Genomic DNA, 13,112 nt, shown 5'->3' with positions numbered 1-13,112 from the left:
AAATTGAATTTTTAATGAAGAGAAATCTCATACAAGTCCATTCAAACCCGAAACTTCTTCAGTGAGAAAGATTGAAGGGCTTGTGGATGGAATCAAGATCCAAGTTTTGGATACTCCAGGCCTTAAATCTTCTTTATCGGATCAAGCATCAAACAGAAAGATTCTTTCGTCAATGAAGAAGCATATGAAGAAATGCTTACCTGATGTTGTTCTATATATTGATCGGTTTGATACTCATGCACGAGGTTTCAATGATTTACCCCTTTTGAAATCGATTACTAGTACTTTTGGCGCATCAATTTGGTCTAAAGTCATCATCGTTCTTACTCATGCCTCTTCAACTCCAGCCGAGGGAGTATCATTTGAAGCGTCTATAGATCAGAGGTCTCATATAGTTCAAGAGTTAATTTGGAATGCACATGGAGATATTAAGTTGAAGAATCCAGTGATTTTGGTTGAGAATCACCCATCCTATAGGAGAAATATGGAAGCACAAAGAACTAAGTTGCTTCTCTCGTGTTATTCTTCAAAAATTCTATCTGAAGCCAAATCCCTCCATAAGGTTCAAGGTTCTTCTGTGCACAAGTTCTTTAACTTCTTTTTGTCTTCACTTCATGAGTCGAAACCCCACACAAAGCTCACTTCAGACATATATGGGGTTGACAATTCAGATGCTTACTCCGATGAGTTTTTGGAACAAGAAGATCAGTATAGCAAGCAGAAACAGAAGAAACAATCCAAGAAGCAAATCAAGAGATTAGAAGAAATAAAGAAAGGAGAGGAAAACTCGCAAGATTTGGCGTTCCCTCCTCCCTTTGACTCTGATGATACAGTAGATCTTCATCGATCTTTGGAACCAAGCTCAGGTCATCATACTGGTTTTCTCTGGGACACCCGAGTTTATGATCATTACTATGGTTTTGATGGGGTCAGTCTCAAGATTCCAGGTGCAATTTATGTCAAACTCAAGAAGGACAAGAAGGATTGGAGAATGAATTTAGAATCGTCAGTCTTAACCAGGCATAAGAAAAATGGCTCATTGCTCGCAAACTTCGACACACAGATTATCGACAACCAGATGGCATACGGGGGCAATGTAGAAGTAAAACTATCGAAAATGGCTGTTCGTGTTGGGATGAATAATCAGAGGAGAGGGCGGATAAGGGTCAGGACGAGTAGTTGGGAGCCGCTTGAGATGGTGATTATGGGTCTCGTTTTGATTGATATGTACATTTTCAGGAGACAATGGCCTGGTGAGTGTTCATCTTCTTAGTTTACGTATATGTAAATTTGAATATATTGATCTAGGTATTGTAATTTTATAGGATCTGTATACGGAGAGTTAGTTAGACAAGCTGATATAAATCGATCATTTGTTCAGATTTACTCGCACAATTATCATACTACATGCTGCATAAATCCATACCGAATTCAGTTTACTTCCAGTTCACATCCTACTATTGCACACAAGTTACCCACGCAGGCACAAAATATTGCGCAAGCAACACTAAGTATCAAAGAACCAAAACAGAACATGAACATTTAAGCCCACAAGGTAGAAGCACTCTGTAGGGTTTTTATCTGCATCTCAAATAAAAAACTGACCACAGTTGAGAGCTAAAAACGGCGACGATAGCAACCAGCATAAGAATAACAAAGGGAACAACAACCTAGAGCGCACAATGTATTGTATTCACTATACCGAAACTGAGAACAAAGTAACAATACGGACAATGTCAATATAAACAATAGTGACAACAATGCTGCATTAGGAAAAACTATATGGACTTGCAATATTCCCTTCAGTTTCACTTAGTATTAAAACCAGAGTCCTGATAGGTTTGTCAACCTGGTTTTAGTTTACTTGGCAACTTGTTGTTATAAATCTGTCAGGTTCACACAACAGGTCAAAATACAAGCAGCAGCAAACAACATTATATTCACAACACCCAAATCCAGCAGTTAAAAAGTTTGCAACAGATCCACAACAATTCTTTTAACATGAACATTAACCAGACACAAACATTCACATTCACTCAACCCTCTTCCCTTTCTCCTCCCCACCAAACACCTTAGCAATCCTCTCCGTCGGCACCACAGGCAAATACCCAGCAACCGGATACCCCTTCTCCGCCGAGTAGCAAACTGCCCTGTTGTACCTCTCCGTCCAGCGGGCTGCCGTGGGGATCACCATCCCTGCCACCTGAGGGAACACCGGGAGCTTGTTCAGCGACCTCCATGTTGATACAGCGTATTGCTCCGCCACAGGTTCGCATTTTACATAGAGGGATTTGGCAGTTGGTTCGGCTTTGGAGATAGCAGCCCTGGCGAGCTCCTTGGCGGTCCCTACCACGCCTGTGCGTTGAACCTCGTTGGAGAGGGAGCGGGCGAGGACCGGGGCCTTCTGAGCTGCGGTGTAGGCTTGGGTTGATGCCTCCTTTATCAAGGATGGTACATGACGGTCTATCTCTTCCACGGCGTCCCCAACCTGAAGCAAGTATCATGTATTCATGTATTCACACATGAAATAGGAAATGCAGAAAACGTGGTAGACCAAAAGGCCGCCTTAACAACCAACGAACTCATTATTATAGCCCCTTCAACACACGAGATGCTCTCTTTCTAAAAGAAGCATTTCAACGGTGCTAAAAGCCAGTAAATGAGTTGAGGGGGTTTATGTTGCATTTTACCCAATTAACTAAGCGCAAATTCTATAAAACGCGCATCACATACAATTATTCATATTTCGCTCATTTATAAAAATTTGGCCACCCACTTCCATGAGAGTGGATTACCTACAAATATCAACTGCTACAAATATCAGCTCCTAATAAATACGTAAAAAAATGGCACAGGCTAAATAAGGATACATCAAAGTTTTATGTGTGATTTACTTCTAACTAAACTAGTGCAATATTAGTGATTGGCGTCATATTTATCTTTAACTAAAAATTTTCATTGACAATTAAGGATGGTCTTAAAAAAAATTTTAGGAAAAAATGAAACTAAATTGTAAATTCATAATACTATAATTCAAGAACTTGCTAGATCCTAGAATAAACGTGTTAATCATAGTTAGTACTACTCCTATTTGAAAAGCACGCAGCCTATTAGATATAACCATCCACAGTTATGTCACATCATCCACCGATAAGCATGACCAGCATGGGCCTTAATGCACATGTAAGGCAGATAGTTCTCTCTACGTATCGTTTATTACATGGTTTCAGATCCGTTCCTTCCAACTCCTCTAAAATCCTAGCCATCCATCAATATCACCCAACTCTAGCCGGCCACTCCATCCTTGCTGTCAACCCACCCTTTTTAACCCCCCTCTTTCAGTGGCCGAACGTAGCCTAATAAAACAAAATGTGGGCCCCACAAAGATGTGTCCCACTAATAAAATATTATTAGTGACAGTTCCCGCTAACAATATTTTATTAGTGCATAGTGTTCCCCAAACACTATAAATAGGGTTTAAACTCTTAAGAAAAAATTCATCTCAGAAATAACTCCTCTCATAGAAGAGTAAGAGAAAAACTTATCCCAGAAACAACACCCTCTCTTGATCAGATACTCCAAGAACTCTCACAATCTCTCTGTGTTTTCTCTCTTACTCTTCTATGAGAGAAGTTGTTTTTGGGATCTAAGTTTTTCCTTAAGAATTTAGATCCTATTTATAGTGTTAGGAAAATACTATGCACTAATAAAATATTATTAACGGGACCTGCCACAAATAATATTTTATTAGTGGGATCCGTCTTTATGGGACCCACCTTTTGTTTTATTAAGCCACTTTCGGCCACCGAAAGAGGGTGGTCAAAAAGGGTGGGCTGACAATCTCCCACTTAAAGATTTGATTGAATATCAATCTTATCTTCACACCAATCTTGGTTGCATCATCCGGATATCTTATATCTTTAACGTCTTGCACGACCCTCAACGTTCTCAACAGACACCATATGAGGCTGCACACAGCCTCACCTTCTCGAGTGGAACTGACTTGGTCAGCATATCGACGGGATTGTACCTCGTATCAATCTTCACAAGCTTGAACTCGTTCCTGCTTTGCCATCTTCGTATCGCATGGTGCTTCACGTCAACATGCTTGGTCCGAGCATGGAATGCGTCGTTCTCTGACAAGTGAATGACACTCTGACTGTCGCAAAGGATGACGTATTTCTCAAAGCTTACTCCAAGCTCGAGAAGAAAAGCCTTCAACCATAGGAACTCCTTTGTTGCTTTGCTGCAGATACGTACTCGGCTTTGGTTATCGACAAAACCACAGTATCATGTAATTTGGATCTCCAACTTATCGCTCCACCACCCAATATGAAGATGTAGCCGTTCGTACCCCTTCTCGAGTCTCTGTCCTCGGCATAGTCTGCATCACAAAAACCCTCTAGCTGCAAATCTGCCCCGTCATACTCAAGACAACGATCGAAGGAGCTTCTCAAGTAGCGTAGAAGACACTTGACCGCACCCCAGTGTTGTTTCTCTGGATTGCTCATGAAGCGGCTCACAACTCCCACTCCTTGTGTAATATCTGACCTCGTGCACACCATCGCATACATCAAACTCCCGACGACAGATGCGTATGGTATGTTGGCCATGAACTCATACTCTTCAGCAGTCTCTGGTGCTTGGATCTTTGATAGCTTGAAATGGCTTGCAAACGGTGAGCCCACTGGTTTAGCTTTCTCTATGCCGAATTTTTCAAGAATCTTCTCAATATAGGCCTTCTAAGACAACCTCAGCCTCTGTGCTGATCTGTCTTTGATGATCCTCATCCCAAGAATCTGATTTGCTGAGCCCAGATCCTTCATCTCGAAGCACTCGGAGAGATACCCCTTGAGTTCTTCAATGCGGGCCAAGTCGGGTCCGGAAATCAGCATGTCATCAACATAAGTATCACATAGGATTCGCCATATCTCTTGATAAAGCAGCAATGGTCTATGTCGCATTTGAGAAAACCGTTCTCCTTCATAAAGTTGTAGAACTTTATGTACCACTGTCGCGGAGCTTGCTTCAGGTCATACAAGCTCTTGCACAGGCGACACGAGGCCCTCCCTACCTCGTTCCTCTTAGCCCACTACTTAATGCATATAGATCTCTTCCTTCAAATCTCCATGAAAGAATATCGTCTTCACATTCATCTGCTCTAGATGGAGATTTCGAACTGTCACAATGCTCAGCATAGTCTGGATTGTTGTCAACTTGACGACGGGAGTGAAAACGTCAGAATAGTCTATCTTTATTTTCTGCTCATAGTCCTTCACTACAAGCCTCGCCTTGTAACGTCTCCGTCCATCGGCTTCATCCTTGACCCGATAAATCCACCGATTGTGAAGAATCTTTTGCCCTCTTGGAAGCTTTACGAGCTCCCAAGTTCCATTCTTCATCAATGATTTTATTTCTTCCTCTATGATAGACTCCCACTTGCCTCGAGCTTTGTCAGTCTGCTATACCTCCTCATAGCTCTCTGGCTCACCGTTGTCAGTCAGGAGAAGATAATTCATGATGAAAAGGTACCTCTCTGGTACCTTCGGATTTCTTGAATCTTTGCGAATTACGATCGGTAACTCTGCTGAATCCTGCTGTTGTGCATCTAACACGTTCTCTTGATCTCCGTCTTTTATGCTAATTGGTATCTCATCGCCGTCCTCACTGTCAACAATATCTGGAAAAAAAGGGAGAGATAGCTGACTCCCACTCACCTCTTTGGTCTTGTACACTGCATTATCATGGAACACGACGTCACGACTGCGCACAACCTTGCGCGCATCGTGATCCCACAAATGGTACCCATACTCATCTCCTTCATAGCAGATGAAAGAAAGCTTCTTTGACTTTGAATCAAGCTTTGACCGATCTGCAGAATTGATCATGACATAGGCGTCACAACCAAATACTCATAAGTACTCTAGCTTCAGCTTTTTTCCGGTCAAGCCTCCTTAGGTATCACATAATTAAGAGCCACAGATGACTCGCGATTGATTAAGTATGCAGCAATATTGACAGCTTCGGTCCAAAAACTCTTGGGCAATCCGGAGTGGATCCTCATACTTCTGGCGTGCTCCAAGATAGTGCGATTCATGCGCTTCGCCACTCCGTTGTGTTGAGGTGTGGTTGGGACGATCTTCGGTCTCCTAATCCCATGGAACGAGCAGAAGTTCTCGAACCCCTGACTGCAATACTCGTCTTCATTATCAGACTTTAGGCACTTCAGCTTATTGCATGTTTCGTTCTCCACACAGACAAACCATTTATTGAAGATGATAAAAACATCTGACTTGTGCTTCAAAAAGAACACCCACAAATTTCTAGTAGCATCATCAATAAAAGTGACAAAAAAGAATTTCCAACAGATGGGACTTGCGCAGGTCCCCACACGTCGATGTGCACCAACTCTAATATTTACATTTTTAGAGTAGGTCCGATCTTGTTGAAGCTCATCTTTTTTTGTTTGCTTAGGATGCAGTCCTCACAGAAAGTCAGATCGATCTTGTTCAGACCCGAAAGCCTCTCCCGCGGTCATAATTTTCATCCCCTTCTCGTTCATGTGGCCAAGTCGTTGATGTCAAGTCATGCAATGGACGGATGATGATGATGATGCTTGTCCTACGGCAAGTAAGTGATTAATCTTCCCATTAGCGATGTAAAGAGACCCCTCGCATTTGTCGTGTGCCACCACCAGGGCACCCTTGGACACCTTCCAGTTTCTCTGTTCGAAAAATACTCTGTAACCGAAGTCAGTCAGTTGCCCGACTGATATAAGATTTTGTCTGAGATTCGGTACATGTCGATTGTCGTTCAGTGTCAAGGTGGTCCCGCCTTCCATCTTGAGGGTACATTTTCCCTTTCCAGAAACCTTGCAAGGTTGATCGTCGCCAAGTAGACTGTCCCTAAGTCATTCTTCACGAACGATAAAAGCAGCTTTTGTTGTGAGGTTGCATGAAAAGATGCACCAGAGTCGATGACCCACGCATCGCTTTTATTTTCTAGGGATAGGAGAAACGTATCTGAATCCGTCTCGTGCATGAGATTGGCTGCACCGTTAGCCCGATCATCCCCTGCTGATGCTGAAACAAAAACTCTGCAGTCCCGTGCAAAATGACTTATTTTCGCATCTGAAGCACTTCCTTTCACCGTAACCATTCGGGTTCGGCCCTTTAGACTTCCCTCTAGATTTCGATTGGTCTCGTCATCCCTACCCTTACCCTTCTTCTGCGCACGCCCTCGTACCTCGACATGCAGAGCACTCCCACCGCTAGAGGCCTCAGCTCATGAGACTTTACGGCGAGATTCTTCATCCAGAATTGCCCCAATTACTGTGTCGAGCTTCATCTTATCATTGTCATTGGCATTGCTCACTACCATCACCATATTCTCCCATGAATCTGGTAAACAAGAAAGTAGCAGAAGAGCTTGGATCTTATTGGCGAACTTGAGATCTACTGCAGCAAGCTGTTGCACCACAGCCTGAAATTCGTTCAAGAAATCCGCCACACGAGCTTCTTGCTGCATCTTTAGATTGAACAGCTTCTTCATCAGGTACACTTTATTTATAGCAAACGACTTCTCATACAGTGCCTCCAAGGCCTCCATTAACTCCTTGGTGGTGGTCGCATGCGAGACGTTGTAAGTCACATGCTGGTGAAGGTTGAGTCTGATGGTGGCAAATGCTTTACGATTGAGCACCTTCTATTTATTATCGTCTATTTCTCAGGTTTCCTCGCCTCTCCTTGGAGGGGTAGAAAAAATCCTTCTGGTACAAATAGTCTTCTATTTGTATCCTCCAATACCTAAAAGTTTGATCGTCGAAATTTCTAATTTGAAGCTTGCTGCCTTCAACTGTAGATCCCATGACGAAAGATTGTCTTTCCTGAATCGTATTTGTGAATAGTAACAGTACTTGTAAATAGTACCGTACTGGTAAATAGTATCGTACTCGTGAATAGTGCCCAATGCCTTCAAAGAATAAATAATAATCTAATTTATTTTCTGATGTGGAGGATCCACTTTTAGTGGCAGCCACAGAACATATGATAAACAGATATATATACTCTAAGTCAGGCTCTGATACCAGTTGTTAGGATACATATCAACACTTGCCTCCCCTAAAAGACCCACGTCACCACCACCTCCATCCTCGCCTCCGCATTGTCACCAAGACAACCCTAAACGTCAGCTCACCGATAACCCACAACTGAGTAGAGCATGGAGAGAATATTAAAGATAATATTAGTCATGATTATAGGATGATAGTGCGACACAACTGTATATAATTATATCTAACACCCCACATCAAACTCACAGTGGATCGAAAATCGAGAGTTTGGATACAAATAGCGAAACCAAGGAATAGTTTGTGTTCCCTTATCTCATTCAAAAACTCATAGTCGCTAATTGAGAAAAGGAAACAATCAAAAGCTCATTTATTGAGGGCACCCAAGAGCTCTTGATCATTTATTGAGAGCTTTGACCTTTACTTCCTTGGTCATATACATCAGTTAAGGTATCTTTGCTTGGACTCTTGAGCTCCAAACCAAAAAACCATTTTTATTTTATTTTAGTCGCCTCATGGATAAGATAGGGATTTTCACCTGTCCACCTCTTGATGTGCAACTCACAAGGCCAAGAATTATACTGTGTGGGCTCTCACCATACATTATAATTTTTTGCCAGCCAAATACTATGGTTGAGTAAAATGGCTACGTACTCTTTTGCCAAATCTTAGCGTCTTTGTTACTTCTCCCGTCACTCTACATTGTGATAATCAGAGTATCATCTCCATTTTCACAAATCCAGTGTTCCATAAGCATACCAGACATATTGAGATAAATTGCCATATGATTCGACATGAGCCCATTAAGATGAATTGTCATATTATTCAACAGGAGCATACTTCTAGAAACATTATGCTTTTGTAAATTCCTTCTAAGGATCAAGTAGCGGATATGGTTACCAAGAAAAATTATTCATCAGTTTCACTATTTTGTATCCAAACTCTCGGTTTTTAACCCACCATGAGTTTAACAAGGGATGTTAGATATAATCACGTACAATTATGTGACATCACCGCCCTATAATCATGACCAGCATGGACCTTAATACTCTCTATCCTCTACTCTGTTCCAGGCAGTTGGTGGCTGATGTTTGATTTGTTCATCTATGTGCATACTTGTAACACAGATAATTCTCTCCATGTACCATTATGTGACATCACCGCCCTATAATCATGACCAGCATGGACCTTAGTACTCTCTATCCTCTACTCTGTTCCAGGTAGTTGGTGGCTGATGTTTGATTTGTTCATCTATGTGCATACTTGTAACACAGATAATTCTCTCCATGTACCATTTGTTACATAGCCAATTGAGAAAAAACTCGGTGGGGCTCAAATAAATTTACCTACCAGTAGCTTCTCCGCAAGTGACTATATGTCAAAAGCAGACATGCGGCATCCGCTAACGTGCGCGTAACCTGGAGGCGAAAGATAAGCAGCAAAAAGGATCGCCGCTGATGAGAGATCAACACCCTATTTCTGCTCCGAGCTGCTATGGTACTAACGTCTAGGTTGCTATGTTTGGGTCTATACTGCTATAATTGGTATATCAGTAGTTATATTTGGGTCTCTACTATTGCTAATGTGCGCCGGTAAAAGATGAGAAAGAGAACAGACCTTGCGGTCAACAAACTTGAGGACGTCGAGAGGAACGCTGCTGAACTTTTCATAAACGGGGCCCACAACGGCCTTGACGGTGCCCTCCACCGTCTTGACACCGGGCTTCAACGGCCCGGAGTTCTCCCTGGCAAAACCATACAGCCTCGAGACGTACATTAGAGCCTGGATTGTTGCCAAGTGAACAAATTCCAGGTATTGGAGTCTCTCCTCCTCGGTCATCTTCGTTTGATCCGTCTCCACGCTCTAAAATCAAAAAAAAAAAAAAAAACAAAAAACAAAAAACAAAAAAAAACAAACAAACTTAGCTCGGATGAGAAATTCGGTACAAGTCCACTAAATCTATCATATTTGAAAATAGCCCCTCAAACCACTGAAATCGCTATCATGTGCCCCAACTAATTTCAAAATATTCAAAGGATCATGATTTGAGAGACTAGTTTCAAATTTCAGTGATTCAAGGAATCAATTCCAATATACAAATATTAAAACTTATTTTTCTAAACTTTATATTGAAAAGGATAAGATGGTATGATCTTTTTAATGTATAAACGAAATCTTAGGGTATCAGAAAAAAAAAATCAGTAGAGCAAATCTGTAAGAAAAGATCTAAACTTTATAAAGAGAAAGCAGATCGTTTACGTGTTTTCTGAATTTTTAAATAACCCTTAACCAAATTCAGAAGAAATACCTAAATTTTATTGAAGAAATCAGAATACATAAAATTCATTAAAAAAAAACAGATTTATCGTAAAGAGCTCCGATTTATAAGAGTATTCCTATCAGTTTGTTTAATTCAAAAACAAAAATTCGATTAAAAGCTCCAATATTTATGAAAATAACTTGCATGCAAGAAATATGTAAACAATTATTACATTAATAACAGAATTTAAAATATCAGAATCCCAAATCCTCATAAAAAATTTTCTAAAAAATTTTTTCTCAAATTAAGCCGGGGGAAGAGAAAAACTTACGATCTGATCAGACTCCACCTCAGATTCCGCCATCGATTGATGAGTTCCAAATCCAAACCCTTTTCGAGATCGAAATCAAAACCAAAATCTATAAAATGGAAGCAAGAGAGAAAACTGGAAGGCCCTCGAATTCGAATATTGGCAGCTTTTAATGAGTTCGATGACGACCACCCCTTTTTATAGGCCTCGATCGCTTCCCCACCGTCGGATCGGATCTCGATCGTACGGTCGGGATTGAACGAATCGGCTGAGCTCCGACAACTTCGAGGCGAAGGCGAGAGACCACCGAATCTTGAATGTATGACGTAAGCTTGTGCGTTAGAATTTTGCCGCGTGTCCAGCAGATGTCAGTTTTTCCTGCTTTGCATTTGTGTACGGGGCTGTTTGTTTGCATAAGTTTTAGAGGCGTTTTTGTAAGAAAGTCTATTAAAACTGACACTTTTGACAGTCTTTTAACTCATTTTCCTTCTAAAAGAGACAACCGAACGCGCTCTATCTTTCATTTATATTTTTTACATCACTTGTGTATCTGAGGTTTCTAAGGGTTGTTTGGTTGTATGTTTTTACCATGTAAAAGGATGGAAAATATAAAAAAGTGGGTCTCAATGTCAGCTTTCATCACTTTACATTGTTTGTTTAAATTCTCTTTTATATGAAAAGCTTACACCTTTTGATGTGGTGCTACCGAAAGTAAAATCACCAAAATTATGAGTGATTTTGTTGGAAAACTGACACAATGTCATAAATGTGTCCAAAAAAATAATAATAAAAGTTAAAATCTTGTAGAAAGTGGTGAGGTGGATAACCATTTTCCATTTTATGTCATAAATACTCTAGTTTACATTATACTATTCAAATAATATAATAATATTATTTTAGGATTTACAAAAATTCCTAACCAAATAATGTAAACACTCAAACGAAAAGTGGTGAGGTGGATAACCACTTTCTATTTTGTATCATAAATATTCTAGTTTCCTAAAGGCATCCAAACAGCCCCTAAATGCTGCACGTCGATACTTTTTATTATGCAAATTTGAGATTTTTTTTAAAAAAAATTCTCGTGTAACGCTCTCAATGTTTATTGAATTTTTTTTTAAAATTCATCTTAATTTTATTTTAAAATATAATAATTTTATTTTAAAATACAATTATGACAGGCTTAAATAAAATTAGAGTATGTTTCACAATAAATCCAAAAAAATACTACATTTAAAAACGTTCTAAAATTAGCTTTCAACTGTCACGTGTAAAAATTCAGGAGAAAGTTCTCGTGTTTGCATAACAAAGGGTATCAAAAATAGTTTTTTTAAATTTTTGAGATACATAAATGTTGTTTAAAACAAGTAGAGCTGCGTAGTGATGGAAACTCTAAGGTATTTAAATGCTATGTAGCCTTCTGAAAATTACATTTTGTCCCACTGATTGTAATTATGAAAACTATAGTCTTGATTAACAAACCCTATTTTAGTGAAATTTTTGTAGAGTTCGGTCATAATTTGCTAGCAAAGAAACTTTATGCAATCTTATAAGTTGTAACTATGGAAATTGCAGTTTAATAAATTGGTACTTGAGTGCAACGGGGGTTATCAAAAAAATGAGTAGAGATCATGACAAAGAGATGAACAATGGGTTAGTTAGACGAAATATATCTTAATGATAGCAATAATATATTGCCTAAGCAACACGATGCTCTAATAAGCGAAGATATTTCTGTATGCAAAAAATAATAAATAAAATCTTATTTGATATAGAAAAATGGACTTAAATTTAATATTGGGCCGGTTCTTTTTTGTGACGATGGTATTTGGAGGGGCTTATTTTTAGAAGTTTTAAAGCTAGGGTAGATTTTGGTGGCTTTTGCCTTTTATTATAAAAAATTTGTTTGGGTGGAGTAGTAAATTATTTGGTCAAATCTTGTTTATTTAGATAATTTTATAAACTAGTTTTTTAAAAACAAAGTTTTACCATCTTTTTAAATTGAGGTTTATAAGTTTAACTAATTTGGTATTTTACCAAATATGTATATACAAAAAAGTTAAGGTGTAAGCCAATTTGATCAAAAAACAAATTACTCGAGTTTATAGTGCCAAACATTGGTCGAACTAACTAAAATAAAGATTAATTGCATATGGATCTCTTGTAGTATCTCACTTTGATACCCTATAGATTTTTTGGACTATCTTGCCTTAGATAGACTCACTAGTTTCGTCAAATTCGCTCACGGTAGAAGAGCAAAATTATAAATTCACCCAAAGAATCAAGCTATAAAAATCAAACTATAGAAAAAAATATGTTGTGAGAGTAACTTGTTTGTTTTGCAACTTTGTAGCTAGAAAATATAAATGGACTTGCATTTGAAAAAAATCTTGTAATAAATGCTACAATCAATTTGGTGGGAGGAAAGCTACAAGCTTTAAAAAAAAGAAAAAAGAAAAAGAATACAAATACAC

At 39.4% G+C, this 13,112-nt stretch overlaps 2 protein-coding genes across 3 annotated transcripts in view; one reads left to right on the top strand and one right to left on the bottom strand.

Annotated features, from left to right (window-relative positions):
• The window catches only part of LOC109831411 (translocase of chloroplast 159, chloroplastic-like), a 3,452-nt gene extending 2,179 nt beyond the window's left edge, over window positions 1-1,273 (top strand). Inside the window, exon 3 of the mRNA XM_020398735.1 lies at window positions 63-1,273. Within this exon, the coding sequence (XP_020254324.1) occupies window positions 63-1,273 (1,211 nt within the window). The remainder of the gene's footprint in view (window positions 1-62) is intronic.
• LOC109831814 (stress-related protein-like) lies at window positions 1,860-10,820 on the bottom strand. 2 transcript variants are annotated; one of them, XM_020399258.1, is made up of 4 exons: window positions 10,660-10,820; window positions 9,686-9,931; window positions 2,308-2,488; window positions 1,860-2,274 (listed from the first exon to the last, which is right to left on the bottom strand). In XM_020399258.1, exons 1-4 carry the CDS (start codon window positions 10,690-10,692, stop codon window positions 2,033-2,035), a joined length of 702 nt encoding a protein of 233 aa, XP_020254847.1. In that variant the 5' UTR covers window positions 10,693-10,820; the 3' UTR covers window positions 1,860-2,032. The 2 variants fall into 2 exon arrangements, with proteins under 2 accessions (XP_020254847.1, XP_020254846.1); XM_020399257.1 differs by having other exon boundaries at window positions 1,860-2,488; window positions 10,660-10,819.

The sequence above is a fragment of the Asparagus officinalis genome, chromosome 2 (assembly GCF_001876935.1).
Source record: "Asparagus officinalis chromosome 2, Aspof.V1, whole genome shotgun sequence".
NCBI classification, from domain to species: Eukaryota; Viridiplantae; Streptophyta; class Magnoliopsida; order Asparagales; family Asparagaceae; genus Asparagus; species Asparagus officinalis.
Note: the sequence above shows the minus strand (reverse complement) of the source record. Positions and strands in the feature narration are given on the sequence as shown.